Source organism: Lissotriton helveticus, chromosome 7, assembly GCF_964261635.1.
Source record: "Lissotriton helveticus chromosome 7, aLisHel1.1, whole genome shotgun sequence".
Taxonomy (NCBI): Eukaryota; Metazoa; Chordata; class Amphibia; order Caudata; family Salamandridae; genus Lissotriton; species Lissotriton helveticus.
Genome location: NC_136068.1, coordinates 447,979,674 through 448,002,789, shown reverse-complemented (window position 1 = coordinate 448,002,789; position 23,116 = coordinate 447,979,674). Strand labels below are relative to the sequence as shown.

Genomic DNA, 23,116 nt, shown 5'->3' with positions numbered 1-23,116 from the left:
CCACGAAATGGTCGCCGAGAAAGTAATTATACAACAGATGGATTATCCTAGGCGAATTTCAACACGGCTAACCGAAGAATACATAGAAAAGTTAACCAGGCTCCAACAAAATATACCTTTAGGATGTACAGCTGGTTTAGATCTGGCCTGGTATATTGATAAGATAAACCAAGTGGTACAAAGCATCAAGGTTGAACTCAGAACGGACTTAAAGGCCAGCAAGAGTAACCAAAACACACAGGCCAAGAAAGGTAACTGGTTTAATACAGACTGTCTAAATAAGAAAAGAGAACTAAGGAGAGAACAGAGCAGTCTGCGTAAAAAATATGATAAGGCTAGAGCAGACAACCTCGCCAAATTAAAGAAAGACTATATCATGCTTCTTAATAGCACAAGAATAGCCCATAAGGATAGAAGTGGCATATTGTAAGGAATAATTGACTGCCTACAGAGAGTGATTCCTGTGAGGTCCTGTCCTAACAATATATGGTCTGCCTTGGAGGGGTATCTGAGCACCCAGAATGGGAGGGAAGAAATGAACAATCCAAATTAAGGGGTGAGACTAAAATGGAGCAAAATAATTCTCTCCCAATTCGACACGCTTCTTCTCGTTGAGTCGCGCATCCAGCTCCTTGCGACATGCAGTTCCTCAGAAGACCCAAAACAGCAGCAGGCACTTCCACAAGAACTCTGGGGAGCTGGGGATTGAAGTCTGTTGTCCCTGAGGGTTCAGCAGGAGGCAAGCTCTTTTCCGAGCCCTTGGAGATCCTTCACAAGTTGAACGCAAAGTACACAAAGTTCCTTTCTCCTTCCTTTGGCGGTAAGGCAACCACTGCAGGCCAATCCCTCAAGCAGCACTTCAGCTTGGGAATGGTCTCTCCTCAGTTTCTTCAGGTTCCTCTCCTCAGTAAAGGTTTCTTCTTGTAGTCTAAAAGTGATCTAATTTCATGGGATCAGGGTCCCAATATTTATACCCAGAAATCATTTGTTCTCTGAGGGGAGATGGGCCTGTGCCTAGTCCAAACCAGTTCCTGAGCACTTTGTTTACCAGACCTCTCATTTCCTTTCACAGCGCAGGGCAGAGACATCAGACGCCCCACAGGAGGTGGAGCCAGCATTGTGTAAGGCAAGTACAGTCCTAGAGCACTCTGTTTACAGGACTCCTTCTCTTCTTTCAGTGTGCAGGGCAGAGACATCAGCCCCTCCCCAGGAGGTGGAGCCAGCATTGTGGAAGGCGGGCACAGCCCTATTCAGAGTTCAGGTGCACTCCTCCCTCCCATCAAGATGCAGCTCTCTCTATTCACCACTGGGTGACTCAGCCGGTCTCCTGGAATTCCCCAGCCCTGTCACTCACAGAAACCAGACATAGGAATACACAAACTAGCAGAGGCAGGTTTGAACAGTTAGACAAGCAAAGACCTACTTTCTAAAAGTGGTATTTGCAAACACAGAATATTAAAATAAACTTTACTGAAAGATGTATTTTATTATTCTGAGTTCAGGCATACTAAACTCAAATTTCTACCATGTTCTCTGAGCCTGTTAGGATTATAAAATGTAACAATTCTAACATCCCATTCCGGCCTATGGAGAACAGATAGCCTTGCATTAGTGAAAAACGAAATTGGCTGTAATTCACTATTAGGACATGCCACACACATCAGGGCTTGTCCTACCTTATACTTACAATGCACCCTGCCCTTGGGCCTACCATAGGGGTGACTAATATGAAGAAAATGGAAGGTTTAGGGACTGGCAAGTGGGTGCACTTGCCCAGTCAGCATTACAGTACCAGACTGCACACAGGCTCTGCCATGGCAGACCTTAGACACATTTTACAAGGCTGCTTCTGTGGGTGGCACAACCAGTGCTGCAGGCCCACCAGCAGTATTTGGATTACACGCCCTGGCACATTCAGTGCACCAGACTAGGGACTGACAAGTAAACCAAAATAGCCAAACATGAAATCACTAATCCATACATCAATTTACAATAGGGAGCACTTGCACTTTGGCACTGGATAGCAGTGGCACAGTGCCCAAAGCATACAACACCAGCAAAAATACATGAGGCAACAGCAAAATTGGAAGGGAGACCCACGCCAATGGTGCCAGGTCTAACACCGAGATTCCGCTTTGACAGTCTCCCCCCCCCCCCCCCCGGGAGCGAGGATCATCGCTCGGGGCCCGGGAGACTTATCGGGCAGAAACAAGCAGCTGGGGAGAGCGGCAACCGACTGGTGAGCGGTCCGCAACTGTGCGTGCTTCACAGCAGGCGCAAGGTGGTCACACTGGGGCCTAGCGCGGCGGGTTGAGAGACTGTGTGGCCCGCCCTGGTTACTGTGCCCCCCCCCCTGAGTTTGTGTGCTGGTGGAGCCAAGGGAGCAGCGGTGAGAGGACCCCGGTGAGGAGGAGGGATAGAGAGGGTGAAGACACATAGTCCTACATGAGACGCAGAATATCACCACGCCGCTGAGGGCACAACCGTCCACAGGTGCTGTACTCGGAGGATCTGCCTAGCCCCACGGCTCCTGTTGGGGCTCACCTGGCCTACGTTGCTGAACCCTGCTAATAATTGGGGCGTGACTGGCACCCTTCCTGCCACCAGCTGCTGGGACGGCCTCGCCGTGTGGCCTGGTGGCGATATTGTGCAATGGGTAGGAATAGGGCAAAAACGACAGACGGACAACGAGGGACTGAACCCCCTCCTGCCATGTCAGACCAAGCTGGCAGCCCCCCTTCGCCTGGGGTGACCCAGACCGATCGCACAGAGGGGACGCTGGACAAACTGGACTTTATCTTACAAGAGATCTAGGATTCCAGGGTGGCAATGGAGCTGCAGATTGTTCACTCGCTACGGGCCTGACACTACTGAAGGCGGATCATGCCAAACTGGCGGACACGGTTAAGGACCACAGCCAATCCATTGTGGACTTCGCCCCTACGGTGGCGGAACACTCTTCCTCCCTTCAGCAACTCCAACAACAAGTGACTACGCTTATGGACCGGATGGAGGACGCAGCGGGCAGAAATCGACGAGATAACATTCACGTCATTGGATTGCCAGAACGTTGTGAGGGGGGCAGAGCGGCTGATTTCAAGGAAACGTGGTTCAGGGAAAATGTGGCGCAGGAGGGACTCTCTCCTTACTTCTGCGTGGAAAAGGCACATAGAATACAGACGGGCCAACCTAAACCCGGAGCGCCGCCCCGCCCTTTGATTGTCAAAATCCTCAACTATAGAGACCGTGATTTATTACTGCAGAAGGCTAGAGAAAAGACGTTAATTCAGTACGAAAACCACTGCATTTCTTTATACCCGGACTACACAGTGTTGGTGCAAAGACAGCGGTCTTCTTACCAGGTGGTGAAGAGGAACTCCAATTCGCCCTCTTGTATCCCGCCCGACTGAAGGTAATACACGAAAAGAAGACTTACTTCTTTGAAAGCCCAGCGGAAGTTGTGGAATGGATGGAGGTGATGTGCATAGGTTCTAGCCAAACGAGTCAGCCGAGAAACTCCTGGCAGGATTCAGACGTGCTCCCGAAGCGGTCCTCCAGAAGAACCCAGAGCACTAACCGGGGCAAGGGAGGTGCGGGGCCCTCGCGAGAACAGCAGCGGCGAGACCAAGAAGGGGCGTTGGCCGGATCCTTCCGCGAAGATTCGTACAAAATCGCTACAGACTCTGAGGACAGTACTTTACATTCGGACTCCGAACACAGTGTAAACCTTTTCCCCACCATCACACCGAGAGCAGCTGATGAAATGATTGACAATTGAATGCGGTGGCCAGGTCACAGACATTTAGGACTACTACTGCCAACTTTTCCATTGTAGTGGGCACGCACCTGGCTCCCGAGAGACTGTGGTATCTTTTTACTGGTATAATTAAATGTGTGAACGGATATACCCTACGTACTGCTGCGGATGTGTGAGGCGCCAGTCATAAGTTCTATTATTGTTCTTACAGCGCTATATGATAACTAGGAGACGAGTTGCCTACTGGGGGACCATATGGGGTTTATTATTGCGCTTGATTATGTTGTTGCTATCACCCCAACCACCCCTACATATATTTTCCCCCCTGGGAGACAGGTTACTGTTGAGCCATTGGGTCTCCGGACATTCCAGGACCATGTTCGAAGATAAGGTTAGCTACCTCCGTATTGGCGTATGCACCATTATTTGTTCTGTACCATTTGTACATCATTGTTGGCCCCAGTGCAGTTTAGGCGTTCTGTCAAGTTTTGTTAAACTTGTTTGGGAATGGGGACTCCTGGTCAGCTCTGCCCTTATGGCAACACGTAGAGATGAGCTTCACTGCCACATAGGTACATGACAGGGACCGCTACCACAATAGGGTCGTACAACCTGCTCACATGGAACGTACGGGGCTTAGGTGCAATACAGAAAAGACATCACATACACGCATTTCTCCTCAGACGTAAGACACAGGTGGCATTGTAAATGTAAATGTAAATGTACAGGAATTTATATAGCGCAAATCACCAAGCGGTTTCTAAGCGCTTGCTTAGGGAACCCGTCCTGGTATTCCCCTGTGAGATAACCCCGGCAGGGTATCCGCAAGGTGAAAGCCAGGCATCCCGCCGCGAGGGGCCGTTGTGGAGATTAAGCAAGCTATTGCCCAGAGTCGCAGAGTGTGAACCCGTGAATCGAGTAGGCACCGGAGCGAGAATTGTCGAGTCCATGGACATTTTAGGAAGACCCCGCCGAGACAGGAATTGAACCCTGGTCCCGGGCTGACCTCTGCTTCCAGGTCTGCCTCCTCTAACCAGTGAGCCACACTTCTCCACACATTCCTTCAGGAGTCTCACCTGACTGACTCCGAAATGCAGAAAATGCAGAGAAAATGGAGGGGAACTATCTACTCTACTAATTATTCTGCCTTCGCTAGAGGAGCGACTATTTGGGTATGCCACGGGGTCCCATTTGTTGAACTGGAACGCCGGATGGATGAGCAGGGATGTTACATACTAGTAAAGGGCACACTTGACTGCACACTGGTCATTCTTGGGAGTATTTATGCCCCCAATTTTGACCAAGACCGTTTCCTGAGTAAGCTGAGCGGGGTCTTGGCGGATTGGGTCGGAATCCCCTGGGTACTAGGAGGGGATTGGAATGCATACTGGACACTGGACTAGACAGGTCACATCCCCCCCCTTCAAGGTACAACCGCTGGTAAGCTGGTGGACCAATTCACTACATGGGCAGGCGGGTGTACACTCTCGACGCGTGGCACGGCCTCTACCCAACCCATAAGGAATATTCCTTTTACTCCCCGGTACACAGCCTTCATACTAGAATTGACCGGTTCCTCTGTTCGAGCTCGGTCATTGCGCGGGTCCACAGCTCTACCTATCTGGCCAAGACCTTTTCAGACCATAACCCTCTAGAACTAACGCTTCGCTGGGGCTTAGTGCCCACTCCAGTGCCTACCTGGAAGCTCCACCCACACCTGCTAGAGGACGCCCCCTTTCGCGCGACTATTTCCAACACCATTATCGATTCCCTGGCTGAAAATTGGAACACAGCGACCTCTCACCTGATTGAATGGGACGCGTTGAAGGTGGTGGTGAGAGGGGAGACGATCGGACAGTTAGTGGGGGCCAGAGAGGACACACATCAACGGCTGCAAGGCATTGAGCGCAAGCTGCATGTTCTGGAGAGGGAGGCAATATCAGACCCTGACAGACGTGCAGTGCTACAATCTACCCACATTGATCACGCAGAGACATTGGAGAGTCTGCGGACAATAGATCACAGAGCATTTCTCCAACGTAAACACACAGAGGCGGACAGATCCAGTACTCTGCTTGCCAGCATAGTCAGAAGTAGACCTGATCCGCTGATCATATCCAGCATCCGTACCCTGACGGGACAAGTGGTCCACACACAGGTTGAAATTAACACCGGCTTCCACGATCACTTAGAGACACTCTACGCACCCCCTGCTCTAGTGGACAGCTCTTTGATTACTGACTTCTTCCAAGACCTCCCCTTCCCGGTATTACCGGAAGATGTGCAGAAGGATATAGACGGCCCTATTACTCAGCAGGAAATCCGTACTGCGATCAAAGGCCTAAACCGTAATAAGACGCCTGGAATGGACGGGCTCACTGTTGAATTTTATCTTACATATGCGGAATCATTGGTGCCTACACTGGAGTCAGTCTACAAAACAGCTTTGGAGACAGGCAGTCTGCCGGAATCCACGATGCAGGCGCTGGTCACGTCCCTACCCAAGCCGTGTAGGGACGGGTTAGAGATGTCCAATTACAGACCTCTCTCTATGTTAGCAACCGAATTCAAAATCCTAAGCAAAGCTCTGGCTAATCGAATACAACCGCATCTCAGTACGCTTATCCACAGTGATCAGTGCGGCTTTCTCCCTAATCGCAGCACCTCTCTCAACACTAGACGGCTGCATTTGGTAATGGCGGGCACCCCGAGAGCTTACTGCCACGCAGCATGCATTGCACTAGACCGTAGACAGGCCTTCGATTCATTATCATGGGACTTCATGTTCGCAACGTTGCATCGGCGTGGGTTCCCGGACACATACCTAAAATGGGTCCGCTTATTGTACACATCTCCCACAGCCAGAGCCCGTACGGGCTGCTATATTTCTAACAAATATAACATTTACAGAGGCATGAGACAGGGATGCCCCCTGTCTCCCCTGCTGTTTGTGCTGGCATTAGAACCCTTGGCTCTGGCCCTTCGTAGGTCGGCAGAACGGCTTGGCATCTGCGTGGACGGTGTAAATCACTTAATATCTATATATGCAGATGACATACTCCTGTACTTACGGGACCTAACTGCTGACAACGCTCCTCTCCAGGGTATATTCACGCTCTTTGAACGCTTATCAGGACTGACCATGATTCCGGAGAAATCGACTAGTTATTTTTTCCAAGACATGCCACACATAGCCCACCTCCAATTCAACACTTACTTCCTGCCGGTGACCCCCACTACCATCAAATATCTTTGTATTTATGTATATAGGACACAAGAGGACCAAATAGAAGGCAATATAAAGCGGGCAATAATGGGGCTCCGTGCCAGTGTGGGGTTTTTGGTCTTCTTTACCTTTGTCAGTGATGGGGCGGATCGCCATCTTGAAAATTGTGATGTTGCCCCGTTTACTATACTACTTCGTGAATCTGCCCGTGGTCCTCCCACAATCCATTTTTAACACACTGAATACCATATTGACTAATCTCATCTGGGGCGCGGGTCGGAGACGGATTAGTCTTCGAAAGCTACAGCTTTCGAAGACAGTGTGGCAGTCTGGGAGTCCCTGAATTCCGAGGCTACTATTATGTTAGTCAGCTCCAGTGGCTTCCCTACTGGACTGCAGGGAGAAACTTACATGAAATTGGGTTTACACAGCAGAGGCTGGATAGGGGAGAGCTACACACCTTGCTATTGCCAGGGGCCCGGATCCACTCAGATTGCCCTCCACTGTTGCGGACCGCACTGCTTTGTTGGAGAAAGGCCCTGTCTTATACATCCACGGCGACCCCATACACTCCGAAAATACCCATACTAGGCATCCCTACACCACAGGGGAGACTCACACGGACTAGAACACAGGCCTGGACGGACAATGGGATCGAGGAGGTGGGAGCTTTCTTTGGTGATGGCACTATGTTGGACCACAACTCTTTTTTGCAAGCCACTGGAGCACCTACGCGCCTATATCTTTTACATGCCACTGTAACGCATTACATCAGAACTACTTGGGCCCCACAGAGGACTGAACCCCCACAACACACCCTAGTAAATCTCTTATACTACATGGGACCGGGTGGACACTTGGTGCGTTGGTTATACTGGAGTACGGGCACATGTGGCAATTGCACTTGCCTGCCTTAGAACACATTGGGCGGAGGACTCCGGTGTGGAGATTACAGACCACACATGGAAACATATACTAGAGCATCCCAAAAAGGTGTCGCACAATGCAAGACTTAAATTTATACAGACGATGATACTACATAGGTCATACCTTACACCGAAGCGGATTAACCGCATTTTCCCAGATTCCCTCCATTGTTGCCCTCGTTGTAAGGGGGATGAGGCAGACTTTATCCACATGTTGTGGGCTTGTCCCCGCCTCTGAGGTTATTGGGAGGGGATACGCCACTCCCTAGCCATAGTGACAACTCCGGGTCCCAGATGAGGCCCTAACATGCCTGGTGGGACTCCGTAGACGCTCAAAGGTTCAGAAGGTGCGGTTTAAGTTTGTGGACCTCGCACTCATTTTGGCGATTAGGGTACTCACTATGAGATGGAAGTCTCCCAGATGCCCGGAGGTTACAGTCTGGCAGACCGACATGCTTCAATGGGGGAGGGTGCAGCACTTCGGAGGGAGAAGGAGAAAGGGTTGAGGAAGCAACACTTTTCCTTAGAATGGGAGACCATGATGCTTGAACTGGAAGCACTGGATCGGTCTCCTACACAAGCTGCCGCATCCCAGTAACAGTAGTGCCTGTTTATTTTCTGTCATTTGACCCATAGACCAGAGACAGTGTGATATTGCCCTGTACATGGTAACCTTTGGGAAGGTGCCTCTATGCCGACTCCCTATATCCAGCGTGGAAGTTAAAGTAAGTCTGACCAGGAGGGGGGGGGGGTAAGGGGGGGTAAGGATGTGGGAGGTGGGATGGGGGGGAAGTTCTTACCAGTTGAATATAAAATATGCACTTTTTTGACGTACTGCTGAGGCACAGCAGGCCCATTGATACTCTGATAATATTCCCAGTTTTAGCACAACCTTTGTAAGCTTCCTGTAGCATTCCGGATATTGCAAATTGAACTAATATGTATACGTATAATGAGATTGTCAGGAAGGGAAAAAAAGTACAAAAGACTGTATCTAGATGAATAGGTTTTGGATACACATGCTGTGCTACGGTCATCAATAAAGTGTGTTAAAAAAAAAAAAGGCTAATCCTCCCCTCTGGGCACCCTTCCTGACAAATGTTTTAGAGCAGCAATAATTGAACCCATTCCATCATCTTGGAAAGAGGCCATAGTGGTGCTGATGTTTAAAAAGGGAAATAAGGATGACCCGGCCTGCTATAGGCCTATTTCTCTAATTGATGCGACTGTTAAGGTTTTGGGGAGGGTTATTTTGGCGCATCTTGAGGCTTGGGCGGATTCCGCTGGGCTTATGTCCCAAACACAATATGAGTTTCGGAGGGGCAGGGGGACAAATAAACAGTGCTTAGATTTGTCATTGATCATGGGCAAGTACACGAAAGCAAGGAGGGGGTCACTCCACCTTGCCTTCATGGACTTGTCCAGCGCTTTTGATATGGTCAATAGGGAGCAATTATGAGCCCAGCTGCGGGATAAGGGCTTTGAAGAGAAACCTTATTAGCCTCTTGCTACACGCGTCCACTATGGTCACCATACGATTTGGCCCTGGGGGGAGAGAGGACTAAGGCTATCGCTTCTACTGAAGGAGTTCGCCAGAGATGTATACTGGCCCCTTTTCTTTTTCTCTGATATACAAATGGGTTAGAGTCATCTCTGTTAGAGCAGGCCCTTGATTTTCCCAAGATTGGAGGCAAGCCGGTTCCCTTGTTATCGTATACCGATGATACGGTCCTAATGGTTTTAACAGCCAACCGAAATCTTTGAATGTTTTTAATGATTATACGACAGCACTTGACCTAAAAGTAAATTTTACCAAATCCTATGTAATGGTGTGTGGCCTGAGTCAAACCAAAACTAGAAAATTCATAGTCAAGGGCAAGACCATTGACAAAGTGTCCAATTTTACATATTTGGAGAATCTTTTTAACAATAAATTGAATTGGGACGACCTCATCACGACCAGGGTACAGCACACTAGCCGGGCAGCTGAAGGCTTATTTTGTTTCGCCTGTAAGTTGGGTCATAAGCCGGTTGCAGAACTAGTTACCCTATATAAGGCAAAATTCTTGTCTGTCGCAAACTACGGTGCAGGTGTGTGGGGGCATCAAAAAAGCACCCAGCTCCAAATCTTAGAAAATAAGTTCATAATAAGATGGATGATGACCACAAAAAGTGCTCCCACGGCCTTGTGCCACTCTGAAGTAGGGTTGGGTTTTATCAAGGACCGAATTAACATTGCTCTACTGGTCCTCTGGGTAAAGATTTGGTTGTCAGAGGATCTACAGTTCTCAAGGGATATTTTCAGGGACTGCACGGGTATGGATAATTCCTTGGCCATTACATGGCTCCGATTTGTTACATTTAAATATAAAGAAATAGGGCTAGGGTATTATTATGACAACCCTGACAGTATCCAGGCAAACTCGAAATTGATTATAAAAGATGCATATTTTGCAGAGTCAACTAAATATCACCAGCAACCGGGTTTGCTTGGTCAGTACCCTTTATACCAACAATGTTATCTGTCTTTCACTATGAACACACAGTATCGATTTCTTTAGTCTAGGTTTCGCCTTGGCACGTTGCACTTTCTTGTGGCCTTCCCCAAACCGAATGGCTGGTGTAAGAATCTCATTCGCTGCCCTTGTAATAATTTGGCCCGCCAAAGCACATTGCACTTCATGCTATATTGCACACTCTACAAAGAGAAATGCGCTGTGTTAACTATCAGGAGGGTTTTTATATCCTACGCTCCCTGTCTACTGTGGCGATTTGCACTGCTGTATTAAACTTCATTAGATCTGCACTTGATATAAGGAAACGGTATGAATTGTAAATGTAAATTGTGTTTTATTGGTTTTAAAACAAATTGCTTTTAAATAAAGTTACTTTTTTGATTGATTGTTTAAATGGACATTGCCATGATCCTGATGCTGAATGGTCATCAGGTGGCCCCTACCACTGCGAGCCAGAGTCCTTAGAAAACTACTTCAGACACTGAAAGATATACCCACTGATATGTATCTGAGCGAGCAACACATGCATCTTTGTGAGGTAACTTGAACCCGTTTACCCCTGCAGAGTGGCTATTTCTATTATCTCTCTACCCTAGTTGTGTTTGAAAGCAGTACAGCGGGCTGGGCTGCTCTTTGTATTGCGACTTATATAGCGCACGTATCACCCGAAGGTATCAAGGCGCTTGCTTAGGGAACCCGTCCTGGTATTCCCCTGTGAGATACCCCGGCAGGGTATCCACAAGGTGAAAGCCAGGCATCCCGCCGCGAGGGGCCATAGTGGAGATTAAGCAAGCTATTGCCCAGAGTCGCAGAGTGTGACCCCGTGAGTCGAGTAGGCACCGGAGCGAGAATTGTCAAGTCCGTGGAATTTTGAGCCCGAGACCCGCCGAGGCGGGGAATCGAACCCTGGTCAACGGCTGATCTCAGCTTCCGGGTCTGCCGCCTCTAACCACTGAGCCACGCTTCTCCACCTTTGTCATAAACATTGCATTGTGTACCTTGCCACTGCACTAAACTGTCTGCTGTACATTTTTTTACTTATATGGAAACGTCAATAAAAATATATTTTTTTAAATATATAGGGAGGGGCCCAGTACATCAATACAAAAAGTAATACATAGAAAATGTGATTCAGAAGATGTGAGCAAAAGAAGTCTATCAGTGCATTTTTTACACACAGAAATGTAGAGATGTGATCTACAGCCATATTTAAGAAACGTTAAAGCAACTTATATCATAAGGTGGATACTGAAGGACATAAAAGGGAACTAATTCAATCAGGACAGACCAGATATCACCATCGGACCTTTTGTAAAAATTGCTTGTTTAAATTGTCTCACCTGCATGCTTTTTCTACTACTTTTGCTGTAGAGAGGAAAAGTCAGTTGTTACTTCCAGTTTTTAGGGGCTTACAGGTTCGACACGTACAGGAGTTAATGAAAATTATTCAGGAATGTAATAATATGAGATTATGCTGCAGTGTGGGAAAATGAATAGATAGTGTGTCAAAATGCTTGGTAACAATTGTTTTAGAACATATTGGAACCAGAACATATACAAATATCGGTTAACAGGGCATGCATGTTACACTGTACTACTATATTTTTGTTTTTCTTCTCTGCCTTTCAAATAGCGGTTGGAATAATCATTTTCCTTTGTCTTATTTTGTCGAGTTCGGTGTGAAGCTACTAATGTCTAGCTATTTGCATTTTCTCCTGACTGAATAGAATATTTTAGCTTGACGTCTGGTGTAGACACTTGAAAACTAAAACTGTAAAATTATAGGCATTAATGTTTTGGGCAATGAAATTGATTTTTGAAATATTTTGGTATTTCAACAGATAATGCCTTCCAGGTGTACATTTTAGTGGCTGAGTATTTATTAAAGAGTACTGTTACGAACCCCAATGCACCCAAATATAGGCCTAGGTAGGTACACGATCTTTTACCTACAACTGTCCTACCATTGTTCTACATACCAGGTCTGACGCTGACCTTTTACCTAGTTAGGCAACTATGCACGGGGATAATCTTTATGAGATTGATTTATAAAGAGGAGACAGGAAATTGGGTCTCATGCTGTAACGTATTATCTAAATCATGGGTACTCACAAACTTTCTCTCGGGGGCCAAATTTACAGTGTGGTTGGTGTCCGAGGGCCGCACCGGTGGGGGGGGGGGGGGTGTCAGTGGGGGAGGGGGTGGGGCTAGAGCAACAAAAAAACTGTGACCGTGAGGTTGAACACAGGTCCCTGCAGCGGACGCCTTCGTCCACTGAGCCACCAGACCCGGCACACACACATCTCCCTCTCTCTCTCCCTCTCTCTGTCTCCATCCCTCTATCTCTCTCTCTCTCCCTCTCTCCCTCCCTGTCTCCCTCTGTCTCACTCACTCTGACTGTCTCACTCCCTCCCTCCCTCTCCCGCTCGCTCCCTATCTCTCCCTCACTCTGACTGTCTCACTCCCTCTCCCTATCTCCTTCCCTCTCCCTCCCTCTCCTACCTTCTCCCTCCCTCTCCCTTCCCTCTCCTTTCATCAACTTTCCTCTCACCCTCACTCCCCTTCCCCCTCACTCCCCTTCCCCCTCATCCCCCTCCCTCCTTCGGTCCCCTACCCTCACCCCCTTCCCTCACTCCCTGCCTCCCCATCCCTCACTCCCCTTACCTCACTCCCCTTCCCTCACTCCCTGCCTCCCCATCCCTCACTCCCCTTACCTCACTCCCCTTCCCTCACTCCCTGCCTCCCCTTCCCTCACTCCCCTTCCCTCACTCCCACCCTCCCCTTCCCTCACTCCCCTCACTCCCTGCCTCCCCTTCCCTCACTCCTCTTCCCTCATTCCCTCCCTCCTGCACTCCCCTTCCCTCACTCCCATTCCTCCACTCCCCTTCCCTCACTCCCCTTCCCTCACTCCCCTTCCCTCACTCCCCTTCCCTCACTCCCCTTCCCTCACTCCCCTTCCCTCACTCCCTGCCTCCCCTTTCCTCATTCCCTCCCTCCTTCACTCCCCTTCCCTCCCTCCCTTTCCCTCACTCCCTCCCTCCCCTTCCATCACTCCCCTTCCATCACTCCCATTCCCTCACTCACTGCCTCCCCTTCCCTCATTCCCTCCCTCCTTCACTCCCCTTCTCACTCCCTCCCTCACTCCCTCCCCTTCCATCACTCCCTCCCCTTCCATCACTCCCTCCCCTTCCATCACTCCCTCCCCTTCCATCACTCCCCTTCCCTCCCCTCCCCTTCCCTCACTCCCCTTCCCTCACTCCCTTTCCCTCACTCCCTGCCTCCCCTTCCCTCATTCCCTGCCTCCCCTTCCCTCATTCCCTCCCTCCTTCACTCCCCGCCTCCGCTTCCCTCATTCCCTCCCTTCCCTCACTCCCCTTCCCTCACTCCCCTTCGCTCACTCCCTGCCTCCCCTTCCCTCACTCCCCTTCCCTCACTCCCTCCCTCATTCCCTCCCTCCTTCACTCCCCTTCCCTCACTCCCTCCCCTTCCCTCACTCCCTCCCCGTCCATCACTCCCTCCCCGTCCATCACTCCCTCCCCTTCCATCACTCCCTCCCCTTCCATCACTCCCTCCCCTTCCATCACTCCCTCCCCTTCCATCACTCCCTCCCCTTCCATCACTCCCTCCCCTTCCATCACTCCCTCCCCTTCCATCACTCCCTCCCCTTCCATCACTCCCTCCCCTTCCATCACTCCCTCCCCTTCCATCATTCCCTCCCCTTCCATCACTCCCTCCCCTTCCATCACTCCCTCCCCTTCCATCACTCCCTCCCCTTCCATCACTCCCTCCCCTTCCATCACTCCCTCCCCTTCCATCACTCCCTCCCCTTCCATCACTCCCCTTCCCTCACTCCCCTTCCATCACTCCCCTTCCATCACTCCCCTTCCCTCACTCCCCTTCCCTCACTCACTACCTCCCCTTCCCCCATTCCCTCCCTCCTTCACTCCCCTTCCTCACTCCCTCCCTCACTCCCTCCCCTTCCATCACTCCCTCCCCTTCCATCACTCCCCTTCCCTCACTCCCCTTCCCTCCCCTCACTGCCCTTCCCTCACTCCCCTTCCCTCACTCCCTGCCTCCCCTTCCCTCATTCCCTGCCTCCCCTTCCCTCATTCCCTGCCTCCCCTTCCCTCATTCCCTCCCTCCTTCACTCCCCGCCTCCGCTTCCCTCATTCCCTCACTCCCCTTCCCTCACTCCCCTTCCCTCACTCCCTCCCCTTCCCTCACTCCCTCCCCTTCCCTCACTCCCTCCCCTTCCATCCATCCCCTTCCCTCACTCCCCTTCCCTCACTCCCCTTCCCGGCACGGTGAGGTGTTAGCCGGATGCTTTTTCACATCTCCCCACCCTCAGATGCCTTCACTCTCCCACGAAATGTCTCTTGCTGTCGAGAATCCCTCCCCATCCAGGACATAGTTCTTTCTCGCTGTTGCCCTTCCTGTGAGGGTCTTCGGAAGATGAACCACCCCTCCAAGGAAAAGTTTCTCCCCGGAGCTTTTCTAGGGAGGGGTTCAGCAGCCCCCTCTCCCCCCAACTTGTATTCACCATTAAGGTTGTGACGAGAACCCTGCTCCCTCCACGGGGGTGGTCTCTCCGGCTCACCTCGGGTGGCTGTCTTCACCTCAGATCCCTCCCCCTCTTGATATGTTCTCGGCGCAGTTCATCATGTGAGGGTCTCGGGCTCCTCCAGTGAAAGAGCTCTCTTTCATTCAAGTGCCTCACATGATTTTGGGCCTCCGAGGAGACTGCTGCTGCTTTTTCATGTTTATTTAAATTTAAATGTATGTCTTCCTTAGCTGCTCCCGACACATTTTCAAACACCCCACTTCACGAGCTAATTATAATTCCTGCTTCTGTGTGACAGTTTTGTGGCCACGCTTCCAGGACGTTGCACAAACACAGACTTCACTATTACTTAATAGGCTGCTTCCTCCATTCTAACCCTGCCTTCTGGACACAATCAGTAATTAAAATGCATAGAAGTGGAGCCCCGAGTTAGAAAAAAAAAAACGATAGTTAAATACTGGAGGAAAGCACTCTGTCACTCTCTGTCTCCCTCCCACCTGTCTCCCTCCCACCTGCCTCTCTCACCCCCTTCCCTCTCCCCCCCTCTCCCTCCCTCTGCCACCTCGCCTGGCGTGCGTGTGTGTCAGCCGGGGCTGAGACAGCTTCCCACCGCACCCGAGTACTTAACAGGTCTTTAAAAGACCACTTACTTGTTAATGAGGCTTTGTTGTTCTTTAGCCCCTTCTTAGAGCCCTTGCAGCTCCACTCTGACCTTCGCTGGAATCGCCCGGCCCCATAGAGCGGTGCTGCAACCGGCAGTGTTTGCGGACACAGGACACTCTTAAATTTTTCTTAATAACACTGGTAGGATGTCTCCAAGGTCCGCGGGCCGCCAGGGAAGGCTTGCCGGGCACCCACTGGCCCGCGGGCCGTACTACGAGTACCCCTGATCAAAATGATTGTCGCTTTTAGCAATTTAATCTACCTTACTTATATTGTGTAGTACTATGTTTTTTAACCCTTTCACTGCGGCGGCTATTCCGCCGCAGTGCTAAGGGGCGGGGGGCGCGCGGCGCGCCTGCGCTTGTGACGGAACCACTCCGTCGCGGTCCTCGGGTGAGCTGTGCTTGTGACGGAACGGTTCCGTCACGGCCCCGCCCGCTCAATAGAACGCTCAGCGCCGGCGCGGAATTCGAGCCGCGCATGCGCTGCGAGCAGGCCGTGAATGAACTGTTCCGTCACCAGCACAGCCCCCCCCGAGGGGCGTGACGGAAGGGTTCCGTCAAAAGCGTGGAAGGGGTTAATGGATTTCAATAGACTGTTTTTCTTTTTTACTGGTGTAATGTTTGTATAGCCTGGTCGGCAAAATAGGATACAAATAAATATACAGTAAACTACTACAGAATATAAAAATACATATTTACAGGTTAGGAAAAGGTCAGAATTTGAGAATATGAATGAGAAATTAAAAAATATATACATATGCAACGGCAGCAAATACCAAAAGATGGTGATGGCTCGCAGCAGGTTTTAGTTTATATGGTTAAAAACTCCCTACAAACCTGGGTAATAGAACCTGACAGCTCCGCAACCATATCTTCATATAGTTCTAAGGTGATACATGACCCAACTATACAACTGATCTGCTTACCTGATATCTGGGTCAGCCCAGACGGGTCCGGCTAAAACAGAGGGTGCAGTGTAATCCACTGGCTGATACTCAGGCCAGCAGACCGACCAGCTGACCTTGTTATCCCGCACCAAACTGCGCATGACACTGGACTGTGTATACGGAGAGGTGCGGGCCTTGGTGTGCACTTCGCAGAAAGGCATGGCACTGAGGCCGTAGGCCAAAGGATAATTAAACCAATGAGAAAAGTAAGATCTGCAAGAAGAAAAGAAGAACACATTATTTAGAAGACCACAGGCTGGATCTTGTAAGCTGTCTATACATACCAACATCGAATTATCCCACCAGCTGCGTAAACAAGTACAAATGTATGGTAATGGTCAGAGAGCAAAGGCTTTGGACAAATGGTACGGTATAAAAGTCAGGAAGTCCCTCATATAGGATAGATCTTAAAGGCTCAAACAGCAGAACGATCCCTCAGGTTTAAAAGATCTCCTATTCCTCGCGGTACACAGATCATAAGGTTCAGACAGCAGAGCTATGACTCTTATCTACATATCACATGGTGTGGTTCAAATGTAATACCTTCAAAAATCCACACTGATCGCTTGCACAAGAAAATACCCAGCAGACCTCCACTCAACTTGCAGGAATGCAGTCATAACAGGATAGTTGACAAACTGTCAAATACACTGAAGTGGAATCCTAAAAGAAATGGAATGCATACAACTACCTTCAACATACTACAGTGTTTGTATCCTTTCAATGTGGAGTTTATGAGTGTTCAGGTCTCTTGCCTGCTGCTATACTTGATATATGGCCCAGAACTGGACACAAAACTCCATACATTGATGCCAGAACTGGACAGAATACACCAGGGTAATCCCAGAACAAGGAAAAGTGGCAGATCAGATTTCAAGAGTTTAAATCATTTCTCCAGATGCTAATCCATATATGGTCTTTAGAAATGGGCACAATGCTCACAATAAAGCTTCTACAGGTGAAGTATACAAAGTTAGAAAGTTGAAAGTTTTTTTAATTGGATTCTGCTGTAGTGCTGGAAGACAATTATGTAAACCCTTATTTAAAGCCGATTGGATTATGGCAATATCTTATGTGCAGCCATAAATGACTCGCCGCTGACACCCTTACAAAGTGTGCAGAATGCAGCCGCCAGGCTGATCTGCCATCTCCCACTTAAAACAGCTTCAAAGCCCCTACCAAAATCTCTACATACGCTATAGGTCTTTGAACTCCTTTGTTAAGTGCTTTGAGCTCTGTAAAGCAGGGGCCATATATATCTTAGAAACAGGATTACTTTTTACCATCCTGACAGAAGGCTAAGATCGTCTGATATGGTCCTGGCAACTCTGCACCGAATACACAAGGTGAGAAGTGGTGGTCACTTTTTCTCTTCCCAAGGTGCTAGGCACAAAATCCGTATTGGTAAAGCGTGAACTACTCACCCTTACGGGTCTCAAGGCGCTGGGGGCCGTCGTGGAAATTAAGTGCGCTATTGCCCAGAGTCACATGGTGCTGAGCTGAGCTGCCGACGGAGTCAGGGATCGAACCTTGAACCCTCTGCTCCGACGTCAGCTGCCCTGGAATAAACTATATTTTTCTACTCCGATCTGGCAAGAATCTGATATCCTTTTTAAAGAAAATCCTCAAAACTTGCCTATTTTCATGTGCTTGCGTGCTTCCCTGTTTTCTCTAGGCCTGGCTAATACCTTGCCCTCAGCACCAGTAGAAACCTTTGAGAGTGAGCTGTCTGAGCTTAATAAATGAGAATAAAATGATACCCTTATTTACATCCTGGGGTTTAACAGAATTCTTCCCTCGGTCCACAAAGGAAGACCGTTTGTGGGATTACTAATGTAGTTATACTGTATTTCTGATACTGGAAGGTCAAGGAGCACTGATATGCTCTTCAGAGAACAGGTTTATTGTAGCAGGGGGTATCTTAAAAATGATGTGCCCTGCACAAGAAAATATGGTGCGTTGATTTTGGTTTAGACTGGACTACAGAAACCAGAACGTGATGGGGTCTGCAAACATGTAATTTGTACAGTACTAGAATCAACTCGTGCTTGCTGCTGGTTACTAACTATTCACGTTACACCCATACCTAAATAAAGGCACTGTGAGATAGTTATTATCCAGTTTCACGATTGATCAAGAGCTAAAGTCTGTTTTAGAACGGAGGTCTCCACGTCCAAAAGTCATACATTTAGCTATTGCACCACATCTCCAGCCCTCCTTCCCCACTACAGGTTACAGTGTGCTTCTTTGTGGTACTGAGGAGATTCCATAACTATTTACCACTAATAATACATTTTTTGTTAGAGGTTTTTGTCCTCTTTGCCAGGATGATATAGTGATCAGAACTGCAGCAGGTAGATGGCCAGTACCTGCAAGCCGGCTGGCTGAATCCTAGGTGGGCTGATCGAGAGCCTGCCACAGCAGAGAAGCTGAAAGCGAGTGACAGGGCAGCTACAGCTCGGGCAGTCATCAGTGGTGAGAATCTCGGAAACAGGCGCAGCTTGCAAGAGAGGATCCTGGGGACAGAGACCCCAAAAATCAGGACACAGTAAAGTTTCTCGCCCACACATTGCACTGAAGCCAGCTCGGAGGTCACTGCAACGAATCTCAAGCTGGCCTATGTCTGGCGTGAGTAGTTCACCCTTCCCCCAGCCCTGTAGGTGAAAGTAGCTCACAGTATTTAATTTGAGCCGGTGGTTTCCAGTGCTCAGCAACGGCACTAATGACAGTCTAAACATGGTGGAGCTGTCTATCTAATTTTGAGATGAGCACAAAAACAGTGTTTAATTATTCAATATACATTAAAAAAAATTGACACCTTCCGCTCAAGCCATTCTTACAGCTTTAGGAGCCTGCAATAGTCACACTCATAGGAGTGCTACGGTTAGTAGTTGTTTTGGTACTGTTGCTGGCAGGGGCAATGAGTGGTGCAAGCTGCAGTAGCCTCCTGACAGGCACTCTTTTTATTTATAAAATAAGCACTGATTTTAGAACAGTCAGATGTGAGTTACTCATTCGCCCAAAAGACATATCACGTCAGTGAGTAACCCAGATATGATTTTTTGTGCATTCCAATTCGTATATTCCAGCATTCAAACTCAAAAAAAATATTACAACTGCCAGAAAACAAAGACAGTGTAGGGCAGCTACTCACATCGTCCATCGACAGACTCCGATTTCTGAATAAACCACACAGAATATGTACAATGATTTTTAAAACTTTATATTGCCCGTGATTTGGAGTTAAAAAGGATGTTGTTGGAGATTGAAACAATACTCTTTAAACTTGGATCTTACTATCCCAGAGCCAAAATTAAAGAACAATTCTCAATGTAATGCTTATGCCAAATAAACTTATTAATTGGTAATTCAGCAAACCATGAGAATAGCAGTAACATAAAACACCATTTTAGAATAGTGCTACTCTGTTGGTTCAGCTCGGGGTACTAACGGGGACGTGCAGCATCAATTACAATCACTAAGGGGCATATTTATGAGCCCCTTACGCCACTAGAGTGTCCCTTTTTGTGAAACTCCGGCGGCACAAACCTTGACATCATATCTGTGAGGCATCGCAAAGCCACTTTGCATGGCCTCATAGATATTCAGTAAGGTAAGGCAGCATAAATCGCTGGGTTTCCTTACTCTGCGCTCTGGAGGAATTCAATGGGGGTTGCAGTGGGTGTTCCACGCAACACCCATGGATTTCGACACGCCCCCAGATTGATAAAACCATGTAAACCTGGGGATACGCCAAAACCTTACGCCTTCTGACATGAGGCGCAATACGGAGAAATAACTTTATTTCTCCTCGTTTATTCCTCTTTACATTGCAGCACAAATGAAAAGTCATAGATATTCAGTAAGGTAAGGCAGCATAAATCGCTGGGTTTCCTTACTCTGCGCTCTGGAGGAATTCAATGGGGGTTGCAGTGGGTGTTCCACGCAACACCCATGGATTTCGACACGCCCCCAGATTGATAAAACCATGTAAACCTGGGGATACGCCAAAACCTTACGCCTTCTGACATGAGGCGCAATACGGAGAAATAACTTTATTTCTCCTCGTTTATTCCTCTTTACATTGCAGCACAAATGAAAAGACAAAAAAGCCTCCCAGTGCCCCCTCCTGCAAAAACTAATCATGCCAACAGAACAGCGTGCTGGCGCTAGGCTACTGAAACAGCGTTTGCGAAGGGGGAAAGGGCAGGAAAGCACAGTATGGGATAAATACGGTGCCTTCCTGCGCTTTCACTTTGAACTGACAGCACAGCAAGGAGACTTACTGCCCTGTCCTACGCCTAAACTCCATAAATGAGGGCCTAAGTTTGCATTCTGAAAGCAAGAAGGGACTGTTAAGCTTTTTTTGACACCGCTACTGTCGTTTGAACACTGCTCAATTATATAGTTTTAGAAAAACCGGAAAGGGCACCACAAAAACCAATAGAAGCCCACATAACAATCTCATCAAATAGGATGAACAACGAGGTATCGGTAGATTAAGGTGCCGGAGTGGTAGATTTGAACAGGGGTAGGAAGAGAGGCATTTATAGGAATGCAACTAGATTCAATACCAGGCACCCTTCGGCTGGACTCTATCACCAAGACGATCCTTTAAATTTCCACAGACGTCATGCCACATTGAAAGCTTATTGGTGGAGCAGCTTGTGCGTCGTCCTAGCTTGTCGCTGTTCCCAGACAATGACCGAAGAGTATCCCGGACGAAGTCCTCTAAGAACAGGGTGGTCGCACCCTTTTCTCCACTGTGTTTGTTCTTCTGGCTTCCAAGCATCCGGGAGGAGGTCCTTAGCTGCTTCTTTGCCCTTGATAGGCTGTTTACAAACTGTTTCCGAGTCGTTGCCTAGGCTACAGAAACTTGGTGGGCGGTACGGAAGTTCCCATTAGATTAGAGGATTGATCCGCAAGCAACGCATCTATTGCCGCGATTCAACAGTACGTGTCTAATTACCGAGCTTCCAAGAATCGCATTGGGAATGCCAATCATTAAATAATTAAAATAACGAAACAAACACTTTAAAAACTGCTACGAACGGAGAACGAAAGCGTGGATCTGCACCTTTACACTAACACTTGCTTGCTGTTTTCTATAAGCGGGAACTCGAACCGAAGGCATTGGAGCACCATTTCCGTTTCAGAAGGTTACATTCATTATTTAGGCTCGAGGAGTTTAAACGACTTGCTCAAAATCGCAGGATGTTTAGCCCACGACAGTTTTGAATCTTGTTCCCCAGGTTACGTGGGCAGCCCTACTGTAGCTCCACATCCTCTCCCCTTCCCACGTCCCACTAGTAATGCACAATCACACTGTACCTAGTGGAATCCGCCTTTTAGCCCACCTCCGAAGTTCGCTTCTAGGTGTGACCTTGGAGAGCGCTCCCTGTTCCAGGTCTACTACTGTGGATAGTTGTGGTGCACAGCACTGAAAAGAAGCCAGTGAGAGCGAAGAGGTTACGGGTGTGTGCTGCCTTAACTTTCAGTTTTGTTTTCTGGGCAGGGCTATCATGTAAGCTCCGGCCCTCGGGAGAAATAAGTCATTACCCATGGCACGCTGACTTCTCCAGAAACTCGTGCTCCGTTTGGGCGTCGGTCAGCAGCAGACTGACAGCCAGTGCTGGCTATATTTAGACACACTGGCCTGCTAAGTGTCTCAAGCAATGAAATGTGTTAGTCTAACCCGAGATGCATGGAAGTTGGCAAGGCTGTACAGAGCAGGTCTCTTCACTAATAAGATACATATCAGAAGTGTCTCCAGCAGCAATACTCCTGAGGTACTGGGCCACTGACCTATCCTGTTATCTGACACAAGCCACTCCACCGCTGTGGTACCGAAGTGTTCTTCCTAATGTGTACATCTGTGCTCTGTGCTCGTGAAGGATTTTGGACCAGGATGACGACAAAGGTAAAATCTGGTCCACAATAAACACATGCAATAGCATGCCTGTTCTTTTTTTTTTTTTTATTTCTGTAATTTTTTATTGTAGAAAAAATATATATTTACATGGAGCATAACATATACATGGGTGGAAGAGAAAAAGAGAGAGAAAAGAGGAGGAAAGAAAGGAGGAGAGAAAGAACGCCCGGGGGGGGCAGTTGTTTGTCCAATTGTTCATTTCCTGCTCCAGTTCTATGACGTTAGTCCATTTCTCGTCGCGCAAGCGCTGTTTGTCCCTCGGTTCCCCATCTTGGGGTTGCGTTGATTGTCCTTCTCTGTCCCGCCCCCGGCCACAAGCGGAAGAGATAGTTAGAGGAGATAGGCGAGGAGGAGTGGCAGTATCGCGTTTCCCTGGTGTATGTCTATTTGGAGGTCTGTTGCCCGGCTACTGTTTGTGGATGGTTGGCCTTGCTGCCTATAGCGGTTTGTATGGTGAGAGTTACCTGTCTAGGGACTCCCACATGCTTGACTGTCTGTGTGTTTTGGGTGAGTGTCTCGCAGTGATGGTGTCCGCCCCCCTTAGGAAGGTGACCCAGTTGAGCCATGTCTTAGGTGTGGCTTTCCC

At 48.7% G+C, this 23,116-nt stretch overlaps 1 protein-coding gene across 2 annotated transcripts in view; it reads right to left on the bottom strand.

Annotated features, from left to right (window-relative positions):
• NUDT9 (nudix hydrolase 9) overlaps nt 1-21,311 on the bottom strand; it is a 249,218-nt gene extending 227,907 nt beyond the window's left edge. The window contains exons 1-3 of one of the 2 annotated variants that reach the window (XM_078652382.1): nt 21,173-21,303; nt 18,968-19,114; nt 16,578-16,811 (exon numbers count right to left, since the gene is read on the bottom strand). In XM_078652382.1, coding sequence (XP_078508508.1) covers nt 16,578-16,811; nt 18,968-19,114; nt 21,173-21,240 — 449 coding nt within the window. In that variant the 5' untranslated portion in view covers nt 21,241-21,303. Of the gene's footprint in view, nt 1-16,577; nt 16,812-18,967; nt 19,115-21,172 lie in introns of both variants that reach the window. The other variant, XM_078652384.1, reaches the window with a different exon arrangement.
• Between the last annotated feature and the right edge of the window lie 1,805 nt (nt 21,312-23,116).